General features: G+C 38.1%; 5 protein-coding genes across 5 annotated transcripts; all 5 read left to right on the top strand.

Annotated features, from left to right (window-relative positions):
* Positions 1-382: 382 nt before the first annotated feature.
* LOC111464915 (ABC transporter B family member 15-like) lies at positions 383-5249 on the top strand. Its single transcript, XM_023109199.1, has 7 exons — positions 383-764; positions 861-915; positions 1005-1183; positions 1291-1748; positions 2050-2590; positions 2654-3553; positions 3631-5249. The coding sequence occupies exons 1-7, from the start codon at positions 519-521 to the stop codon at positions 4996-4998; spliced, it is 3747 nt and encodes a 1248-aa protein (XP_022964967.1). The 5' UTR covers positions 383-518; the 3' UTR covers positions 4999-5249.
* Positions 5250-8798: 3549 nt separating this feature from the next.
* Positions 8799-10234, top strand: LOC111464924 (metalloendoproteinase 3-MMP-like). The gene is made up of 2 exons (XM_023109209.1): positions 8799-9365; positions 9432-10234. The coding sequence occupies exons 1-2, from the start codon at positions 8846-8848 to the stop codon at positions 9863-9865; spliced, it is 954 nt and encodes a 317-aa protein (XP_022964977.1). The 5' UTR covers positions 8799-8845; the 3' UTR covers positions 9866-10234.
* Positions 10235-12165: 1931 nt separating this feature from the next.
* Positions 12166-13077, top strand: LOC111460843 (metalloendoproteinase 1-like). Its single transcript, XM_023104177.1, has 2 exons — positions 12166-12523; positions 12572-13077. Exons 1-2 carry the CDS (start codon positions 12166-12168, stop codon positions 13075-13077), a joined length of 864 nt encoding a protein of 287 aa, XP_022959945.1.
* A 2102-nt stretch (positions 13078-15179) lies between these two features.
* On the top strand, positions 15180-16025 carry LOC111460835 (metalloendoproteinase 1-like). The gene has a single exon (XM_023104164.1). It carries the CDS (start codon positions 15180-15182, stop codon positions 16023-16025), a length of 846 nt encoding a protein of 281 aa, XP_022959932.1.
* Positions 16026-17147: 1122 nt separating this feature from the next.
* LOC111463086 (metalloendoproteinase 2-MMP-like) lies at positions 17148-18205 on the top strand. Its single transcript, XM_023106900.1, has one exon. The coding sequence runs from the start codon at positions 17148-17150 to the stop codon at positions 18138-18140; it is 993 nt and encodes a 330-aa protein (XP_022962668.1). The 3' UTR covers positions 18141-18205.
* Positions 18206-22435: the final 4230 nt, after the last annotated feature.

Here is a 22435-nt window from a genome sequence, read left to right as displayed (position 1 = left end):
TTCCTAACCCATTGAATGGCATAAAAACTTGTTGAATTGTATATTCTTATTTTTTTCTTTACAGATTTTGTGAAAAATATATATTTTTTTATATTTTTATCATTTTTCTATTTAAATCGTTCATTAGTGTGGATGTTTGTGGGCTCCGACTCTACCGATTAAATACATCTCTAAATATTTGTGGATTCTGACTCTGCAGCTTAAATAAATAAACACTTTAAAAACATAGAAATGCAATAAAAAAAAATTTAAAAAAAAAAAAAAAAACTTTCACAAAGTGATTTTATGGGGAAAAAAAAAAAAAAAAGATTCACAAAGTGACAAACACAGGTCGAAGTCACTTATATATAGGGCCTTACTGGCCGTCCAGAAGTGTTCACAGCAAACAAACAAATCAAGGCTGTTGTGCAAGAAACAACAATTTTTCCCACCGATCCGCCGTGGGATTCTGCAGTTAAGTTTCCCGGACGTTGTTTCTGTTTGGATTCCGGGAAACAGCCGGAAAGTGAGAAGGAAAAATGGGGAAAGAAAATGGAGAATCGGAAGGAATTAGGAATAAGAAGAAAAGTAGGTGGGGGATGGCGTCAATTTTCATGCACGCCGACGCCGTCGACAAGTTTCTCATGACTTTGGGGTTCATCGGAGCCATGGGCGACGGCTTCACCACCCCTCTTGTTTTAATCGTCTCAAGCCGCCTTATGAACAACATCGGCGCTACCTCTTCAAATTCCCCGACGGAAACTTTTGTAACCAACGTCGATAAGGTGCGATTCTAAATTATTAATTTATTTTTTATTTTTTATTTTTTAAATTTGAACAATGGATGATGGGATTTTCGATTTGATTTTTGTGGGCGACAGAATGCGGTGGCGCTCTTGTATGTGGCTTGTGGAGGCTTTGTGGCTTGTTTTCTCGGTGGGTTTGAATTTCCTTTCTTGTTTGGTTCTTTTATTTATTTATTTATTATTATTATAAAAAAAAAAATTAATTTAGGGTATTTTTAGAGGGGTACTGCTGGACGAGAACCGGAGAGCGACAGGCGGCGAGAATGAGAGCACGGTATCTGAAAGCGGTTCTCCGGCAAGACGTTGGGTACTTCGATCTGCACGTGACCAGCACGTCGGAAGTAATCACCTCTGTTTCCAACGATAGCTTAGTGATTCAAGACGTTTTTAGTGAAAAGGTAAGCTTTTGTTTTTGCCCAGTTCTTGTCCTTTGGGATTTGCTTTTATTTTTTTACTCAAATTCAAGTTATAATTTGGAGTAAATTTAATATTTTGATGTATTCAGATCCCAAATTTTCTGATGAACGCCGCCATGTTCGTCGGAAGCTACATCGCGGCGGTGTCGCTGTTTTGGAGGCTAGCGGTGGTGGGACTCCCGTTCGTGGTGCTGTTGGTGATCCCCGGCCTTCTCTACGGCAAAACGTTGATGGGTTTAGTGAGAAAAAGCATGGAAGGGTACAAGAAAGCTGGAACAGTTGCAGAGCAGGCTATTTCGTCGATCAGAACCGTGTACGCTTTCGCAGGAGAAGACAAGACCATCACGGAATATTCGTCGGCGTTAGAACAGTCGGTGAAGCTGGGAATCAAGCAGGGGTTTTCCAAAGGCTTGGCCATCGGAAGTAATGGAGTGTCGTTTGTAATTTGGTCGTTCATGTCTTGGTATGGAAGCCGAATGGTTATGTACCATGGCGCTCAAGGTGGGACAGTTTTTGCCGTTGGAGCTGCCATTTCTGTCGGAGGATTGTAAGTATCCATGTCCCAATAATTTCCCCATCAAGTGTTTTTTTGATCAATTTTTGTCCAGATAGAACATAATCGAATGACCCATTTTAAAAGTTTTTATTTTTTTTAAACAAAAAATCTATTTTTTTCTCTCTCTCTCTCTCTCTCTCTCTCTTACTTATTAAAAACAGTTATAGCAGTCCTCAAATTCTTGTCTTTGTCCACTTCAATATATATGGTTTAATAATTTTTTAAAATTCATATTATATATGTTAGAATTATAGAGAATTATGCTTGAATTAATGGAAACGGAAAATGACAGATCAATTGGTTCGGGTTTATCCAACATTAAGTACTTTTCGGAGGCATGTGCGGCCGGGGAGCGAATCATGGAGGTCATAAACCGGGTCCCCAAAATTGACTCCGCCGACATGGAAGGCCAGATCCTCCAAAATGTCTCCGGCGAGGTCCAGTTCCGAAACGTCCATTTCGCCTACCCTTCCCGCCCCGAAACCATAGTCCTCAAGGACCTGACCCTCACGATTCCGGCCGGACGCACCGTGGCGCTTGTCGGCGGCAGCGGATCCGGGAAGTCCACCGTCATCTCTGTGCTGCAGAGATTCTACGACCCAATTGCGGGATCCATCCTTCTGGATGGAGTGGCCATTGATAAGCTGCAATTGAAGTGGCTAAGGTCGCAGATGGGGCTGGTGAGCCAAGAGCCTGCGCTTTTTGCCACATCTATTAAAGAGAATATTCTTTTTGGGAAGGAGGATGCCACGATGGATGAGGTCGTGGAGGCTGCTAAAGCTTCCAATGCTCATAATTTCCTTTCCCAGTTTCCTCAAGGATATGATACACAGGTAATTTCTTATTTTGTTCTTGGATTCTATTTTCAATTTTTGAAATTGGGTCCGATTAAACAGGTGGGGGAAAGAGGCGTTCAAATGTCGGGAGGACAGAAACAGAGAATCGCCATTGCCAGAGCCATAATCAAGCGCCCACGAATCCTCCTTCTGGACGAAGCCACCAGCGCCTTGGACTCCGAATCAGAGCGCATTGTCCAACAAGCTCTGGACAAAGCCGCCGTTGGCCGCACCACCATCATAATCGCCCACCGCCTCTCCACCGTCCGCAATGCCGACCTCATTGCCGTCCTCCAAAACGGCCAAGTCATGGAAATCGGCTCTCACGACCACCTCATCCAAAACCCCACTGGCCTCTACACCTCCCTCGTCCATCTCCAACACAAATCTCCCCCCGAACCCACCGCTAACACCCACCACTCCACTTCCTCCTCCATGTCCCACATCGAAAAAATCAACACCAGCAGCAGCCGTCGCTCTAGCTTCTCCAATTCTGCCAGCTCCGACCGGTTCACCCTGGTTGAGGAGACCCCACCAACCATGACCAAAAAAGAAGAAGACCAACTCCCGGTTCCTTCTTTCCGGAGGCTGCTAGCTCTGAACCTACCCGAGTGGAAGCAGGCGTCCATGGGATGCGTGGGAGCGATGCTCTTCGGCGCTGTGCAGCCGCTGTATGCGTACGCAATGGGCACGATGGTTTCAGTGTATTTTTTGACAAGTCATGAAGAAATTAAGGAGAAGACAAGGATTTATGCGCTTAGCTTTGTTGGGTTGGCGGTGTTTTCGCTTATGGTGAATATTACACAACATTACAACTTCGCATACATGGGGGAATATCTTACGAAGAGGGTTCGAGAGATGATGCTGTCTAAAATACTTACTTTTGAAATTGGGTGGTTCGATCAGGATGAGCATTCTAGCGGCACAATTTGCTCCAGACTCGCTAAAGATGCCAATGTGGTAAGCACATTATTCATTATCAAATCAAATCAATGACGATCCAATCCTCGTACTACAAAATTGTGTTGTTTGTGCAGGTACGATCCTTGGTGGGCGATAGAATGGCACTAATTGTACAAACAATCTCAGCAGTAACCATAGCATTCACGATGGGGCTCGTAATCGCCTGGAGGCTAGCACTTGTAATGATCGCAGTCCAACCCTTAGTCATAATGTGCTTCTACACAAGACGAGTCCTTCTTAAGAACATGTCCAACAAATCCATCAAAGCCCAAGAACAGAGCAGCAAGCTTGCTGCAGAGGCCGTCTCCAATCTCCGAACCATCACCGCCTTCTCCTCACAAGAACGCATCTTAAAAATGCTCGAGAACGCACAAGAAGGCCCCAGACGAGAAAGCATCAAGCAATCTTGGTATGCCGGAATCGGCCTCGGCTGCTCCCAAAGCCTCACTACTTGCTCCTGGGCCTTGGATTTCTGGTACGGCGGCAAGTTGATCGCTAAAGGCCAAACCACTGCCAAAGCTTTGTTTGAAACGTTCATGATTCTGATCAGCACAGGTCGCGTCATTGCCGACGCCGGCAGTATGACGTCAGATCTCGCCAAAGGGTCCGAGGCTGTCGGGTCGGTTTTCGACGTGTTGGATCGGTTTACGAAAATTGAACCGGACGACCCAGAAGGGTATAAACCCAACAAATTAACCGGCCGAATTGAAATCAATAGCGTCGATTTCGCTTACCCATCTCGAGCGGAAGTGATGATATTTCGTGGGTTTTCGATCGTACTCGAGGCCGGGAAATCGACGGCGTTGGTTGGGCAAAGCGGGTCGGGGAAATCCACCATAATCGGGTTAATCGAGCGATTCTACGACCCGATCAAAGGGACGGTGAGCATCGACGGTCGCGATATAAAATCGTACCATCTGAGAACGCTAAGAAAACACATCGCGTTGGTAAGCCAAGAGCCGACACTATTCGCCGGAACAATAAGGGAAAACATCGTGTACGGAGTTTCCGAGGAGGTGGGGGAAACAGAGATAATCGAAGCAGCAAAGGCATCGAACGCACACGATTTCATCTCGGGGTTAAAGGACGGGTACGAGACGTGGTGCGGGGACAGGGGATTGCAGCTATCAGGGGGGCAAAAACAGAGGATTGCAATAGCGAGGGCAATATTGAAGAATCCGGCAGTGCTGCTGCTGGATGAGGCGACGAGCGCGCTGGATGGGCAGTCGGAGAAGGTGGTACAGGAGGCGCTGGAGAGGGTGATGGTGGGGCGGACGAGCGTGGTGGTGGCGCACAGACTGAGTACGATACAGAATTGCGATATGATAGCGGTGTTGGATAAAGGGACGGTGGTGGAGACAGGGACGCATTCGGCGTTGTTGGGGAAGGGAGAAAGTGGGGCTTATTATAGTTTGGTCAATTTGCAGAGGAGATCCCATTAAGATGGGATTGATGTAGTTTGAATATCTCTAGTTTTTAGTCATCTTTGGTTGAGAGATGCTAATAATGGAGGCGGAGGGGGGGCTTCCTTAGGTAAATCATGTGAAGTTTTTCCTATTTTCTTCTCTCCATTCCATTCCATTTCATTTGTGTCACTTAAGCCTGTTCTTAGTTAGTGTTGGAGTCTTGAGAGATTAAAGAAAGTAGGTATGTATAACAAGACTCATTTAGTATATATATATATATATTTATGGGCTTATAAGTGAAAAATATAGTATCTATTGATATGAGACATTTTGAAAAAACTAAGAAAAACCACGAGAGCATATGCTTAGAGCAGATAATATCATGTCATTGTAGAGGGTAGTGGTTCTTTAACATGGTATTAGAGTCATGTCAGTAGAATACTCAAGTGTCGAACAAACCGTGTACTTTATTTAAGGGATCCACTTTGTTTGAGGGCTCCAGAAAAAGGAATCGAACCTTGATTAAGGGGATACTGTTCTATTTAGGCCTCAAGGGAGGCTCTATACCACGAAAGAGAATTATTGAGAGGGAAGTCCCATGTTGACTAATTAGTGGCTATTGTTTTGTTTTATTGCAAAATTTTGTCATAATTGGATAAAATTCTTGTTAATAATAGATTGTCCACGAGTGGGGGGAGACGAGGAAGCCTACACCAACTTCGTCCCTGTCTTTAATTCATTCTCTAATCTTAAGAAATTCTCCATTTATTTTCACAAACAAAAGTCTTCCCTACAACCATTTGTTGTATGCAACGTATTTGAGACTTTTGGTGCAATTTTTTGGTACCTCTGGCCTGTTATCTCTAAACAGACATCAAAATAAGCTTGGAAAGTGGTGAACATGGAGACGCAGAGGAGTCATAGCTCGTGCCTTTTCGCCCACACATGGACGTTTACATTTTGATGCCGTTGAGTCATGGGCTATTGGTGCGGTTCCTAATTCGTTTGATATGGAGACCGTGGCGTTGCATGAGATTGGACACCTTATGGGCCTTCACCACAGCTCAGTAGAAGGGGTTATTATGTGGCCAACCATCATGGGAGGAACTACCAAAGGTTTGCATGCCCACGACGTTGCAGCCATTAAGGCTTTATACAATGCTCTACTTCTTGACTTCTCTTTAATTTGGATCCAAAGTGTATTAGAATTGATGTGAGACTCGCGTCTACCTCTACCAGATATTGTTTTTTTTTTTCGAACTTTCCTCAAGATTTTTAAAACACGTCTGCGAGAGACAAATTTTTACTTTTATAAACAATGTTTCATTCTCCTACCAAACCGATGAGAGATCTCACAATCTATCCCTTTTGAAGTCCAATGTTTTCGTTGGCATTTATTTCTCTAGCCAATCGACGTAGAATCTAACAATCTGCATTCAATTTTTGTATGTTTGTTATTTTTTATTAAACTATTTGTATTTCAATCCATATAAATTTTGAATAATCGCACAAATTATAAATAATTAAATTTAGAATTAATTATAAATTTACACTCATCCCAAATTTAATTTGAAATTGATAAATCCTCGATTAGAATGTCACATTTCTTTATTATGAAAATTCCCAAATAATTATACTTAATTTTGTTAAATTCAGATATGAAATTTTGGACAAAAATAAAATTTAAATTCAAATGTTAGGCCCAAAGCCATTAAAGCTCAAGTTCAATGGTTGAGCCCAAAAGCCGTTACAGCCCAATTCTTGGGTCCATGAAAATTTATCTCGATTTAAAAATTTTAAAAATTGAGTTCGAGAAGAGATACTCCAAATATTAATTTTTCAAATGATTGAATTTATAAAAAATATTCAAAATTACATTAATAATCTAAAATTTTTAATGCAATAAATAACTTGTTAATTAAAATAAAAAAATATTAATTAAGAATAATATAGGTAGCAATAACACCTTTCCTTGCTCTCATCATCTATTTTTAATATTTAATAATTATTTAATGAATTTATCACTCAATTCAAACCCATTGTCGGTAGATATTGTCAGCTTTAGCCTGTTATGTATCACCAGCCTCGCAATTTTAAAACGTGTCTATTAGGAAGAGATTTTCATACCCTAAATATTTGTTCTCCTCTCCCACCGATGTGAGATGTCACAATACTCGATGATTCCAGTTTTGAAATTTTCTTTTACATAGTATTGAAGACTTTTAAAAATAATTTCTCCACAAAAGATAAAGACCGCTAAATTGGAAGCACTTCATTATTTTCCAAATATATTTGAGACCTTTTTTTCTCTTTTTGATATTTCTATTTTTCCCACATCATGTGTTCTTCCACCAAATTTGATCTAATTTTTATGCATACTTCTCATATAATCAAATTTCATTCATATTCTTTTCACATGTATTTCTAGAATATGGGCCATACTCAAACCTTGCATTTCACATTTTATTCATCTCACCATGTGTTACATACGATATGATTTTTCTATTTTTATAGAAGAAATATTAAATAACAAAATGAGGGGCATCTTCCAGAACTTTCGTATGATATATGTGTGTGAGAACAAAACAAAACATGTTACAATTATTCGTGTTGGACTGTGCGGATAGCCTTTACTTTTAGAAGTAAAGAGTAAGTAACATGGTCACCATGTTGTATCTTTCACGTAACATGATCATGTCACAAAAAATTGGATCCCAACGGTGTTCATGAAGCTGAAAAGTTTGACAAGGAAGCTGTTATTGTTGGTTGTCCAAGAAAAGAGGACTAACAAAAAGAGAGAAAAAACGTTTAATTACTGTTACACCCACCCCTTGAAGCCTCAAATGATCATTAAGCTGACGTGGTTTTATGCAACATATTTGAATTCTTAGCCTTTGTCGGCTTCGGTGCTTCAATATTTCCAGCCTAACTTTCTCCCCATTTGTTCTTTCATATTTCAATTTTCTCCACCTTTTCTCGTTATCCACTGATTTCATTAATTAACTAACTAACCCTTTTCTTCCAACACTTGTTTTCTTCAAACACAATACTACACGTACCCTCCAACCTCTTTTTTTTTTCTCCATGGATAACTTATACATTTCCGCTCCTCAACGTCTATTTAGTCTTTCAAATATATGTAACGGTTTAAGATTTAAATTAAGATTTAGAATCTGAATTTGACACCTCCTGCATCTCTTGGAACATGGTTTAATTATTAACGTTTAGGATGATAATTAGTATTTCATTCAAATTTGACCGTTAGCAGATATTATCCACTTTGACTCGTTACGTATCGTTATCAGCCTAACAATTTTCAAATGCCTGGTTAGGGAGAGGTTTTCAAGCCCTTCTAATTCTATTATCTCGATAGATTCAATTTTAAGTAATCAATCATTATAAGTCGGTCTCCTTAAATTCCAAAATATTGTTATTTTCTATTATTCCAATCAATTATGAAGATTCAAGAAAATAAAAAATAAAAAGTAAGTAGACCTAACTTGTTGAATCATGACTATATTCACTATTATGATATTCAAATTCGATAAAGATCGATGTGGTATGTCACAATCCACCTCCTGGGAGGCCCAACATCCTCCCTGTAACACCGTTTGATGTCTGGCTCTGATACCATTGTAACCGCCCAAACTCACCATATTGTCTGCTTTGACCCGTTACGTATGGTTATCAACATCACGATTTTAAAACGCGTCTACTAGAGAGAAGTTTTCACACTCTTCTGTAATCATAATGTCTTCTCTTCCATGAGTCCCACAGTCTCTTCCTTTGTTGAAAAAGTATAAATAAGGCCACAACTTTTCTTCATCCACCACCAAACTTGTAATAACCATTACACCCAACCTAGTTTGAAGAGAAGTGAGATATGGCGTTAGAAGGTTTATCATTCTTCACTTTCACTCTTCTCCTTCTTACCCTCTTCCCTTTAACATCATCTTCTCCACCAAACTCTGTGCATTCCCACACAAAACCGCCATCACAATTGATGTTTCTGAATCGCCTTCATGGATCCCAGAAAGGTGACAAACTGGAAGGCATCCATCAGCTGAAGAAATACCTTCGACATTTCGGCTACTTGAACGATGTTCAAATTCATTCCGAAACAATTGACAATGACTTCGACGAATCGTTAGAGTCGGCCGTTAAAACGTACCAAAAAAATTTCAATCTCAAAGTCACCGGAGCTCTAGATGCCGTGACGCTAGCTCAAATGTCGAAGCCTCGATGCGGGGTTGCCGATATCATCCATGGAAATACTTGGATGAGATCAAGCAAGAAAAGATATCAACATGGACATGGAAGAGGCCTTTTTCATACAGTTTCTCACTTTGCATTTTTTGAAGGAAACCCTAAATGGCCTGCTTCAAAATCTCACCTCATTTATGGTAAACTTAAATCTTTCACTATCTCATAATCAACTTAGAACTCAACTAATAAATTATTCTTACTAGGGTTCCTCCCCGAAACTCCACCGGAAACTGCAAGTCCGATTGCTCGAGCTTTTGCGACATGGGCGGCGAATTCTCACTTCACCTTCTCACAAGCTTTGAGCAACCAAACTGCTGACATCAAAATAGGATTTGAAACTGGAGATCATGGAGATGGCTATCCATTCGACGGCGTTGGAGGAGTGATAGCCCATGCGTTTTCGCCGCCGGATGGTCGGTTTCATCTCGACGCGGACGAGTCTTGGGCGGCTGGGGTGGTTTCGGGTTCATTCGATTTGGAGACGGTGGCATTGCATGAGATCGGACATCTTCTTGGGCTTCAACACAGCTCCATTGAAGGGGCTATCATGTGGCCATCAGTCCCGGAAGGAGATTCCAAGGGTTTGCATGCCGATGATATTGCAGGCATTAAAGCTTTATATAACAACAATCTTTGAAGTATGGGTTAGGAGAAGGACGTGAGCTCATAAGTAATAAATACTATATTTTTTTGTTCGTGGGCCGGAGAGAATGATTTGAGATTCGATTAAGGGAAGGCTATCTAAGATCTCTGTGGACCAAACTATCTCACGACGTTCATAGTCTAGCAAAAATCTTAGAAAAAACTCTATGATGTATTTTGTTCGGATTCAAAATTTGAATGATTAATTTTAAATAGTGTATCATAATATTCAAAGTTTAGGAGGGGGCGTGGGAAAGATGGTGGACATGTAGGTCCAACGCTCTAGAAGTTATCATTTAAGGGAGACAGTGGAAAACCTTTCATGAAAGACAATGCCATTATTCACATGTTTCTCTTTATGGCTTCAAAATAACTTTTTTTCTTTGTTTACTTTCAAAGCAATGACTGACATGACATACATTTCACATATGTTTTTTTTTCCCAAGTAACATACTTTTTATTTTTGTGTTAATATTTGATGCTCGAGATTCAAATTAAAGTTCAAGAATTTGGTTATCCGATGTAATTTTGGTCCATTTATATATTATTATTTTGCAATAAATTCTTAATATTTAAAAATAATAATAAATGCCTAAACTTTTGATTTTATTTAATAAATTCATTTGAAAAAAATATATAAAATAGTTCATTGAGTGTGACACTAATAAATGAGACGTAGGTGAATGAATTAAGAAATGAAAGCTATTTTAAGGTTACGTTGACTAAAAAAAAGCTTAAAAAAATTTAAAGTTACTACCAATACCAATTAGGTGCATATTTCATTTTAGTGGTTCAATCATAGGAACTTTGTGGTTAAACATGTTTTATTTAGTGCAATTTCGTGAGATCCTACGTCGATTAGAGGTGGGAATGTGTGTTAGCGAGAATGTTGGGCTTCAAAGGGGGTGGATTGTGAGATTTCACATCGGTTAGAAAAAGAATGAAATGTTTTTTATAAGGGTGTGGAAATCTTTCCTTAGCAGACTCGTTTTAAAATAGTGAAGCTGACGGCGATACGTAACAGACAATATTTGCTGACAATAGGCTTGAACTCTTTAGAGCCGGACCATGTGAGGCATTAGTTGGAGTAGGGTTAAAACGGACAATATTTACTAACGGTGGACTTGAGATAGGTAACCTCCTAAAAGTTTTCTTGAGATGCATGTAAATAAGAACAAAGTATATTGGAATGAGTCTTATTCACTCTTAAAANTTTTTTTTTTTTTTTTTTTTTTGTTAAGAATTTACGAAGCTAACCTATGGAGAGGGGAGAAGTTCCCATTTTTGAGAGAGCCCTGAAAAGATGTATGGAGACATTATTTAGTGGTGTGTCCTACGATGGAGTAGTCCAAGAAACATGTCTGTCACGCTCAACTCAAATGAGTCCTGTAAATTTAGGACACATCTTCCCGTACTTCATTAGTAAGGCTAAGGCCAGTGAGTAGTAACTCAACTTTTGCAAACCCTAGTGGTCTGTGGGCGGGGAGGAGGACACACCTCTGCCAAATAAACCAAAAAAAAAAAAAAAAAAAAACATTTTGATACTTTCAATGGTAATTATTTTGAGAGAGAAAAAAAATTACGATTGGATTAGGTTGGGTTCATTATTTCATCAGTATTGTTTGGATGGAAACAATTACAATCCGAATAATTTGGTTAGTTCTAAAAAAAATTCAACTCGACCGTGAGATCTCACATTAATTGGAGAGAAGAATAAGTGCCAGCAACGACGCTAACCTCGAAGTAGAGTGGATTGTAAGATCTCACATTGATTGAAGAGGGGAACAAAACATTTTTTTTATGAGGGTGTGAAAACTTCTACTAGTAGAGCGTTTCAAAAAATTTGAGAAGAAGTCCCGAAGGAAAAAATACAAAGAAGATAATATTAGGTAGGTATGAACTTATGGTTTGAAAAAAACAATATTTGCTAGCGGTGAGGGTGGACTTAGAGTCCAAAAAGAATAATATCTCGCGCGCTTGGGTCCAAAAAGAACCATATTTGCTTGAACTTGGACTTGAGTTTGGGCTTAGCCGGTTACAGTTTTTGTTCTCACCATACATAACGATATCATACTAAAATGAGTATAAATTATATCCATTATCTGTCTTAATTATATATCATGAAATCATCCAACATGACAATGCCTGGCAATTATTTAATTTTGATGTATGCATATAGCAACTCAACCTTAGTTTTGTTTTTCTCCTTCATGCAATTTTCTTTTAAAAGGGCCCAAAACTCCAACCCATATTCATCACACACCCATCTTAGTTTGTCTCTATCTTGTCGTGAACATGGATTTGAAATCATGTCTCCAACTGATGTTCATACTTGTCGCCGCCATAGCACCTCACGCCATCATGGCGCGCCATCTTCACACCCACAAGTTTTCTTCATCTATATTTCCCCAACATCTTGTAGGAAGTGGGAAGGGCCACAACATGGAAGGAATCCACAACGTCAGAGCTTTCCTCCAACGTTATGGTTACTTGAGCACAAATGTGGATACCAAAGGCAACGCCTTTGATGACAACTTGGAATTCGCCCTTAAATCATACCAAAAATTCTTCAACCTCAACGTGAGTGGCATTTTGGATGTGGAGACTTTGGAGCTAATGTCGCAGCCTCGATGTGGAGTTCCCGACGTGTTTAGCAACGAGACGGGTGGGGGCGGAGACGTGGACTGGGATCACTCCATAGGAATTGATTACACATTTTTCCGTGAGTCGAAACCGAAATGGCGGGCGTCCAAATACAATCTGAAATACGCATTTGTTGGGAATTTTCCAGAACAGTACAAGGCTACAGTGCGTGAAGCCACAAACACTTGGAGTTCAGTCACTGGATTTACATTCACAGAAGGTAGTGTGGACAACACAGATGTTAAAATAAGCTTCGAAGTAGGAGATCATGGAGATGGGTATCCTTTCGTGGAGGGAAGTGGAGTATTGGCGCATGCTTTTGCGCCTGAAGATGGGAGACTCCACTTCAATACGCGGCATGCTTGGGCGGATGGAGCTTATCCTTATAAATATGATGTGGGGACTGTGGCGTTGCATGAGCTTGGACATGTTCTTGGGCTGGGCCACAGCGCCTTTAGATACGCTGTGATGTGGCCACATACACCTCCTAATTTTGTGACGGGCCTAGACAACGACGATGTTAATGGAATCATGGCTTTGTATAATGGGTTTGCGGATGCCTAGCACAACAGTTTGAAGATTCGTTTGTTCCTTGTGTTAGCTTTTAACACAATTGGAAGAAGCTGCTATGCTATCTCATTTTGTAATTCTACAGAAATAAAGCTCAATAATTATGAGGGATAGGATGATGAAACTCCCACGTCCCCTATTTTAGGAAATGATCATGGGTTTATGATCAAGGAATACTCTCTCCATTGGTACTAGGCCTTTCGGGGAAACCCAAAGCAAAACCATGAGAGTTTATGCTTAAAGTGGACAATATCATACCATTGTGGAGAGTCGTGTTCATCTAATAATAAAGAATGGGACATTGGAAATATTATGCTCATCTTATTGAAGAGATTGTTCATTTTGATTTCATTTAATAAGTTCATTTGAAAAAAAAATATATAAAATAGTTCATTGAGACATTCAAGTAAAGGAGATATATATGAATGAATTGAGACTACGTCCCAGTGAAAGCTATGTTGAGGATAGGTTGATTAAGAAAAGTTTAAAAAAATTAAAGTTTCTACCGATACCAATTAGGTGCACATTTTATTTTAGTGGCTCAATCATAATAACTAGGGTGTACATGGTCCGGGTTGAGGGATTTTTTTTTTACTCAACCCAACCCGAAAATTTTCACAACCCAATCCTTTATTTTCGGGTTGGGTTGTCTGAATGTTAAAAAAATATATATATATTTATCCACAATTTATGATTATTGGGATACAATCTTAGACAAAAGATAATTAAAAGTTCACACATCAATCAATTATTATTCACACAAAAAAAATTCAAGAACCAATAGCAAAAATAGTAACCTATTAATCTAGTTCAACCTTGTTATAAAACTAAAAACAGCTAAAATAGGTTGAGAATTAGATGGAGCAAGAAAAATATAAGATAGATCATGAATTTAAAAAAAATAATAAAAATAATTAGTTTAAATATCTATATATATAACAAAAATAAAATAAAAAATAATAAAAACATTACTAATTTTCTATCAATCCAATTTTGTATCTAGCTTGTTCTAAAATAATTAAAAAATTTGTCACTCATACTACGTAGTTGAGGTTAGAATGAATTACCACTCTCGCAAACCTACTGGTTAACTTCTTAATATATTATATATATTTTTATTTGGCTTGGGTCAACTCGAGAGTTTTATCCCATGAACCCGAAATCGAACCGAGTCAGTTCGGGTTTAGAAAAATGAACCCAATCCAACCCAACCCAACCGAAATCGAATCGAGCCCGTTTGAGTTTTAAAAAAAATTGTGATTGGATTAGGTTAGGTTAATTATTTGACGAAGTGTTGTTTGGATTGAAACAATTACAATCATAATAATTTGGTTAATTCTAAAAAAATTTCAACGGAAATGTGAGATCTCACATCAATTGGAGAGAGAAACGAGTATCAGCTAAGACGCTGATCTTGAAGGGGTGAATTATGAGATCCCATGTCGGTTGAAGACGGGAACGAAACATTTTTATAAGGGTGTGAAAATTTCTCTCTAATAGACATGTTTTAAAAACTTTGAGAGAAAGTCTATAAAAGAAAACTCAAAGAAGACAATATCTACTAGCGGTAGGTTTAGGGTAAAAAAAATGACAATATTTACTAGAGGTGGATCTGAGTTTAAGAAGACAATACCTATTAATGGTGAGTATGAGGTTTAGAGAAGACCATATTTACTAGAGTGGGCTTGGGCTACTATAATTTTTGTTCTCACCATGCCCAAAAAAAAAAAAAATACTGATATCATACCAAAATGAGCATAAAAAAATTCCATTAAAGATGAAACAACTTTTCTCTCTCTATAAATTTATGTCTACAAGATCTTTGCCATAATTATAGTATCACGAAATCTTATGGAACATAGAATCTCAAGACAATACCGAGCTTTCAAATTATTTAATTTTGATGTACACATATAGTAACTCAACCTTAGCTTTGTTTTTCTCCTTCATGCAATTTTCTTTCAAAAGCGCCCCCAACTCCAACCCATAATCACACGCCCATCTTAATTTGTCTCTATCTTGTCGTGAACATGGATTTGACATCATGTCTCCAACTGATGTTCATACTTGTCGCCGCCATAGCACCTCACGCCATCATGGCGCGCCATCTTCACACCCACAAGTTGTCCTCGTCTATATTTCCCCAACATCTCGTAGGAAGTGGGAAGGGCCACAACATAGAAGGAATCCACAACGTCAGAGCTTTCCTCCAACGTTATGGTTACTTGAGCACAAATGTGGAGACCAAAGGCAACGCCTTTGATGACAACTTGGAATTCGCCCTTAAATCATACCAAAAATTCTTCAACCTCAACGTGAGTGGCATTTTGGATGCGGAGACTTTGCACCTAATGTCGCAGCCTCGATGTGGAGTTCCCGACGTGTTCATCAACGAGACGAGCGGAGACAGGGACAGGGACTGGGATCATTCCATAGGACTTGATTACACATTTTTCCATGAGTGGAAACCGAAATGGCGGGCGTCCAAATACAATCTAAAATACGCATTTGTTGGGAATTTTCCAGAACAGTACAAGGCTACAGTGCGTGAAGCCACAAACACTTGGAGTTCAGTCACTGGATTTACATTTACAGAAGGTAGTGCGGACAACACAGATGTTAAAATAAGCTTCGAAGTAGGAGACCATGGAGATGGGTATCCTTTCGAGGAGGGAAGTGGAGTATTGGCGCATGCTTTTGCGCCTGAAGATGGGAGACTTCACTACAATGCGCGGGAGGCTTGGGCGGATGGAGCTTATCCTGATAAGTATGATGTGGGGACTGTGGCATTGCATGAGCTTGGACATGTTCTTGGGCTGGGCCACAGCGCCTTTAGATACGCTGTGATGTGGCCAATAACACCTCCTAATTTTGTGACGGGCCTAGACAACGACGATGTTAATGGAATCATGGCTTTGTACAATGGATTTGAGGAAGCCTAGCACTACAGTTTGAAGATTCGTTTATTCCTTGTGTTAGCTTTTAACACAATTGGAACAATCTGCTATGCTAACTTATGTTGTAATTCTCCCCAAATAAATAAGCTTATTAGTTATGGGATATTGGAAATATTATGCTTATCTTGTTGAAGAGATTGTCCATTTTGTTATTGATGCAAATATTGTTTTTTTTTTTTACTTTTTATACCTCATTTCCTACTCAATATTCATCAACGTTTCTCTTGTTTATACTTAGTTTGGACATGTCGTCCGGTGCTTCGTAGGCATGGATCAGCTCTCTCCTAGGAGCCGACAAACGAGGTACCATCACCATGGTCATGTCCCTCAAAACTTATTGTGAGATCCGATCGTGTATTGATAGGGACATGTAGAGATGTCTATGAGATGGGGAGGGGAAGGACAGGGAGTCCATGTCCCTATCTCGTATTTTAATTTTCATTACCGCAAAATTTTGAATTTATTTTTGCAGAATCAATGAAGATTGAGTTTCCGGTCAGGGATTGGTAGAGATTTAGGGGGGTCGGAGGTGGGGACAAAGATGGGGATAGAGAATCCTTGTCCCGGTCCTCGTTCTCATTTAGCTAATAGAAAAAAATATCTCTTTCTTTTTACTTGATTCCCGATTTGAACATGAATTCTCCATGAATTCTCCACATGAATTCAATAAACATATTACTATTATTATATATTTTACGAATTCACATTTTACTTTATTAAATATAAATATTTGATAACTCAGCAAACCCAACCAAAGTACTTATAATTGAATTAGGTTAGGCTCTGTTCATTTAATGTGTTATTGAATTGAAAAAACTAATTCTAGAAAAATTTCCAAATTATTTAACATGTGAAATTAGTGATAAATAGAATAGATCAAAGAAAATAAGCAAATCCAAAATCTCATAAGCTTCCTCTTTGATTTTGACTTAACTTCATACCTACACGTAACGGCATAAGACTTCCCACATTATACGAAAATAAAATAAAATAAACAAACCAAAATTGGCCTAACTCATATCAATCCACCACACGTTACCACATCATCTTCCTCCTTGCTATTCATTTTCTATAAATTGGCTCCACAATCTCATCTATTATGCACCAATGGCTTCCAAACCCCTTCAACTCCTCGCTTTCACCCTTCTCCTCCCTTCCTTCTTCCCTCATTTCGACATCGTGTCGGTCCAATGCCACTCAGAATCGGAAGCTGTGGGCTCATCTCCGATCATTTTGAATCATAATTCCCACGCCACGAACTCGTCCTCCTTGTTGTTTCTCAACAATCTCCAAGGATGTCGTTTGGGTGACACAGCCCAAGGCATTCATCGGATAAAAAAGTACCTTCAACGCTTTGGTTACATTACCAATGTCCAAAAACAATCCAACGCCATGGATCATGATGACACCTTTGATAATGCCTTGGAATCCGCCCTTAAAACGTACCAAAAAAACTTCAATCTTGTTGCCTCTGGAATTTTGGACGCCAACACATTAGCTCAAATGGGGAAGCCACGATGTGGGGTTGAAGATGTTATAAATGGCACAACTTGGATGAGATCGGGAAGGGAAAGGAAGCCAAAAATGCATGCTCATTTTCACTTAGTGTCTCACTTTGCTTTCTTTGAAGGGAACCTCAAATGGCCGCCTTCAAAGTTCCACTTGACCTATGCATTTCTTCCAGGGTATCCCTTTGAGGCAATGATGGCAGTGTCGAGGGCTTTTTCCAAGTGGGCTTTCAATACCCACTTCACATTTTCACGTGTTTTTGACCATACAAAAGCTGATATCAAAATAAGCTTTGAAATAGGAGACCATGGAGATGATGTGCCGTTTGATGGTGTGGGGGGGATTCTGGCGCATGCTTATGCGCCCACGGACGGCAGGCTTCACTTTGATGGCGATGAGGCTTGGTCTGTGGGAGCTGTTGATGGTTATTTTGATGTGGAGACTATTGCGTTGCATGAGATTGGGCACGTTCTAGGGCTTCAACATAGCTCCATTGAAAACGCTATTATGTTCCCAAGCATATCGGAGGGAGTTACTAAGGGTTTGCATGGGGATGACATAGCTGGGATTAGGGCTCTATATAAAGTTTGATTCATTAATTACACTTATGTATAATGTAATTGTATTCAACCATTGTGAAATAAATAAAAATCTATTTTAAAATTATACGAAACATCTCTATCTGCGAACATAATAATGTTGAGGATTGTTGGGAGAGGAGTTCAATATTGGCTAATTAAGGAGATGATCATATGTTTTAAAGAATATATCTTTATTGATTTGGGCCATTTTGAGAAAACAAAATATATAGTCATGAAAAAACTTACGCTCAAAGTGGATAATATCATGTCGGTTTATTAGTCTTAGGTTAGTTAAGTGCATACTTTTATTTTTCCTTTATTTTATTAAAATTTGACCTGATTTATTTTCTACTTTTTTTTTTGTTTTAAAGATTTTATTATGAAGGTTTAAAATCCATGGCTTTGCTGTTTTCATGATGTGCTCGTAGTAACAATTCTATTGTAAGAGTAAAAATAGGACGTTACACAGAAAATATATTATCTTTTGTCAGGATCGCACAACACAGCACACATTCAATCAAGACGAATACAAAGAACAAAGAGACAGAAAATGCTAGATGAACACAAAGACAAAGAAATCGAAAATGCAAGGAGAAATAAAGAGGCATCACAACAAACAACCAAGAACAACAAATTGAAAACACAAGGAAACAGAGAAATTTGTATCAAATTCCATATAAGGCCTTAATTCCAGCAATATCGTCGGCATGCAAACCCTTGGTATCTCCCTCCGGTATGGTTGGGAACATAATAGCCCCTTGAATGGAGCTATGTTGAAGCCCCAGAAGGTGTCCAATCTCATGCAACGCCACAGTTCCCACATCGAAATAACCCTCAACACCTCCCACAGACCAACTCTCATCGGCGTCAAAGTGAAGTCTCCCATCCGTGGGTGGAAAAGCATGGGCCAAAATTTTTCCCGCACCATCAAACGGATCAATATCTCCATGCTCTTCTTTTTCAAAGCTTATGTTCATATCAGCTGCTTTATCAAAGATGTCATCATGATCCATGGCGTTGGAGTATTTTTGGACATTGGTAATGTAACCAAAGCGTTGAAGGTACTTTTAGAAACAACATGAAAGATGAATTCATGCCGTGGGAATTATGATTCAAAATCAACGGAGATGAGATGTTTAAATGAGGGAAGAAGGAGAGTAGAAGGATGAAGGAGAAGAATTGGAGAGCTATGAAGGCCATTGCTATGAAAGATATTAGCCACGTCTATTGATATGCTTAAATAGGGGAAAAAATGATCATACCATCCGAATCTGACACCTGAGTCATTATTGACATGATTAAGTAAAGATAAAGACATGATTCTATATCATTTTAAACAAAAATTCTCGAAATTTTATTTTTGATTTTGTCAGTTTGATGAAGGTAGAGCACTGGACCAGGGGTTGATGAAGGTAGAGCACTGGACCAGGGGTTGCGGAAAATGACCCTCGACCCACCACGACGCATACAGGCAATATGGTATACCCTTGGCTGGGTCACAGCCTAAAGAACCAAGTGTCTGGAAGCCATAAACAATGGAACTTTTTGCCATTTTTTGGTGCTCATTACCATCCCTTTCCAACGATGCCTCATTCAACAAATATTCAATGAATGATTCCATTGGTGCTGACTATAGCCAATTCCAAGGAAAATGTGTCTTTTTCGCTATGTGATGGCTTAGGCTTCCTATCATCACTAAAACAGCAATAATAATACACGCTCGATAAGTAGTTTATGTGAGATTCTACATTGATTGGAGAGAAAAACGAATGATAGCAAAAACGCTGGTCCCGAAAATGGGAATTGTGAAATCTCACATCGGTTGGAGAGAAGAACTAAACATTCTTTTTAAGGGTCTGAAAACCTCTCCATAGAAGACCGTGTTAAAACCGTGAGTCTAACAACTACACATAACAAGCCAAAACATATAATATTTACTAGCAATGGACTTCGATGTTACCGTCTCTTTTTTTTTTTTTTTGTCATTTAATGGGTTGGGTTTATATTTTAGGGTTAAAATATACTTAGAAATCTTTTATTTTCAACCCAATCTTTATTTAAATTTTAGAAAGAAAGAAAAAAAAAAAAACTCTTATCTCCTACCCGTTCACTTCTACCTGATAATATAGAGTAAAAAAAATCGAGAACTCACTTATTAGTATAAGGAGTGACTTTCAATTCTTTTAAGTTTTTCCTAATTATCTTATCTTCCGGATCGTTCTCATTTAGATGTAGTCTTGGTCCATTCATATATCCATCGTTTACTCGGGTGTCACATTAGTATTACTATATCAATAGTAAAATAAGGTTCACGAAAACTTGTAACCCCACACTTCAATAAAAGTCAATTGTTAGAAATTAGACGATTAAAACCCTATAAGGCAAGGAGTTACGTGTTTAACATCACAACCATACTAAGAACATGGTAGGTTGTGACCTTCACACAATGCGGGCCACATGAGGGTCGACAATTGACTTTTATTGAAGTGTGGGGTTACAAAAGAACATGTGAGAGTTTTTTTTTTTTTTTTTTTCTTTATCTTAATATGGTTGTGACATTCTCCCCCACTTAAAACTAGTCATCGTCCTCAAAAACTCTTTCAAAAAAGATAAAAACTTATTCACCCTTTTTTGCTTCATAATCCGTTATAATAAAATAAAATAAAATAAAATAATATAATGAATGACTTATATTAAGCTTGAGATTTACCATTCGTGTTCTAATTTTCTGCTTAAGAAATCACCATAGAATTAAAAGCTTATTCATCAAAGTTACATTTTACATGCTTCATTGACCGCTAGATTAGCCTATAGTTATTAATTCTTAGAATCCCATTTAAAAGGTTTGACTTTTAATCTTATATTAATTTTTTGTTTGATTTTTTTTTTTCGGGTTTCTTATTGCATAGCGGAGTCAGTCGGGATTCCTAGAATCAAAGGAGTAGAAGCATTCGGAATCAGTCAGGATTCATAGAACAAAAGGAGTAGAAGCATTTGAAAACATCCTAACCACTTGGGCCACAGGTCGATCCTATTGCATGCACCTATGATGGGTCAATGGCTAACCAAAGTGACCGATTTCGTTCCTCAAAGTCTTAGATATATGACCAAGTCCCTTATCCTTCTCGTTTCCGAGGGAGGGGCCCAATAGTCACGTAGAGAGAAGACAGGTATTTCATTGGTTGTTATTTATTTATTTATTTTTAAAGCTTTTGTTATCATAATATAATTTAAAAAAAAAAAAAAAAAACAGACTAGTTTGGACCATGCGCTATGCCTGTAGTTTTAATACCCAATTTAATCTCAAATTAATTATTTAATGCACAACATATATTAATGAAAGGAGGACTGAGAATAAAAAACTCACATAAAAAATCAAGGAAATTATCATTTTTTTTTTAATTTTTGGAGGAATGAAATTATCTATTTAAACATTCTTTAATTATACTAATAATCTGGGCCAATGAACATCACATGAATGAATCGAGATTACATTCGAATCAGAACCATTCTCAAGATAAGATGATTAAAAAAAGCGAAAGAAAATGAAGTCATTACCTATACTAACAGCATGCACTCTCCATTTTGGTGGCTCAATAATAGAAACTACATGGTTAAACGTGTTTTATTTCAACCACTAATTATCTTTTAACTTTGCTGAGCATATCTCAATCATTTGTATCACATGATTTGGTTTTATGACTGGATTCTAGTCTAAACACTCGTGACTCGTTCTAAAAAACCTTCGACCACCTGTAGTGGCAAAAATAACATCGAGTTCCTTTTGTCACTTTTTTTTTTAATTATAAAATTAGTGAGATTCAATTATAGAAAATATTTTAAATAGAATTATAAAAAATTAATATTGGTCTAAAATGGTGGAATGATAAAAAAAAAAAAAAAAAAAAAAAACTCTTTGAACTTCCTCTTTCATTAATTTTTCAACTCTCTCATTAAAAACTATAAACACTATGCTAAACACAATTAGCCTATAAATTTTTTAATACCAAATTATCAATATTACTTTTTTTTTTCTTCTAAAAAATTTACTTTTCTTTGGTACGAACTTCAAACCCATTCATTCGAAAATTTTCGTAAATTTCAAAGAAATAATATAATTAAATATTTTTAAATTTTCCAAACATGACATATATTCATAAAATAACGACGATGAACACGTAATAAAAAGAGTTGACTTTTATGGAGAAAATATCCTCTAAAAAAATCAAGCATGGTAAAAACATTCATTTTTAAACCTTGGAATGCTAAATATATTTACATAAGTAATTAATGGCATTAAAAATG

Source organism: Cucurbita moschata, unplaced genomic scaffold (assembly GCF_002738365.1).
Source record: "Cucurbita moschata cultivar Rifu unplaced genomic scaffold, Cmos_1.0 Cmo_Scf00002, whole genome shotgun sequence".
Taxonomy (NCBI): Eukaryota; Viridiplantae; Streptophyta; class Magnoliopsida; order Cucurbitales; family Cucurbitaceae; genus Cucurbita; species Cucurbita moschata.
This window is presented reverse-complemented; position numbering and strand designations above follow the sequence as displayed.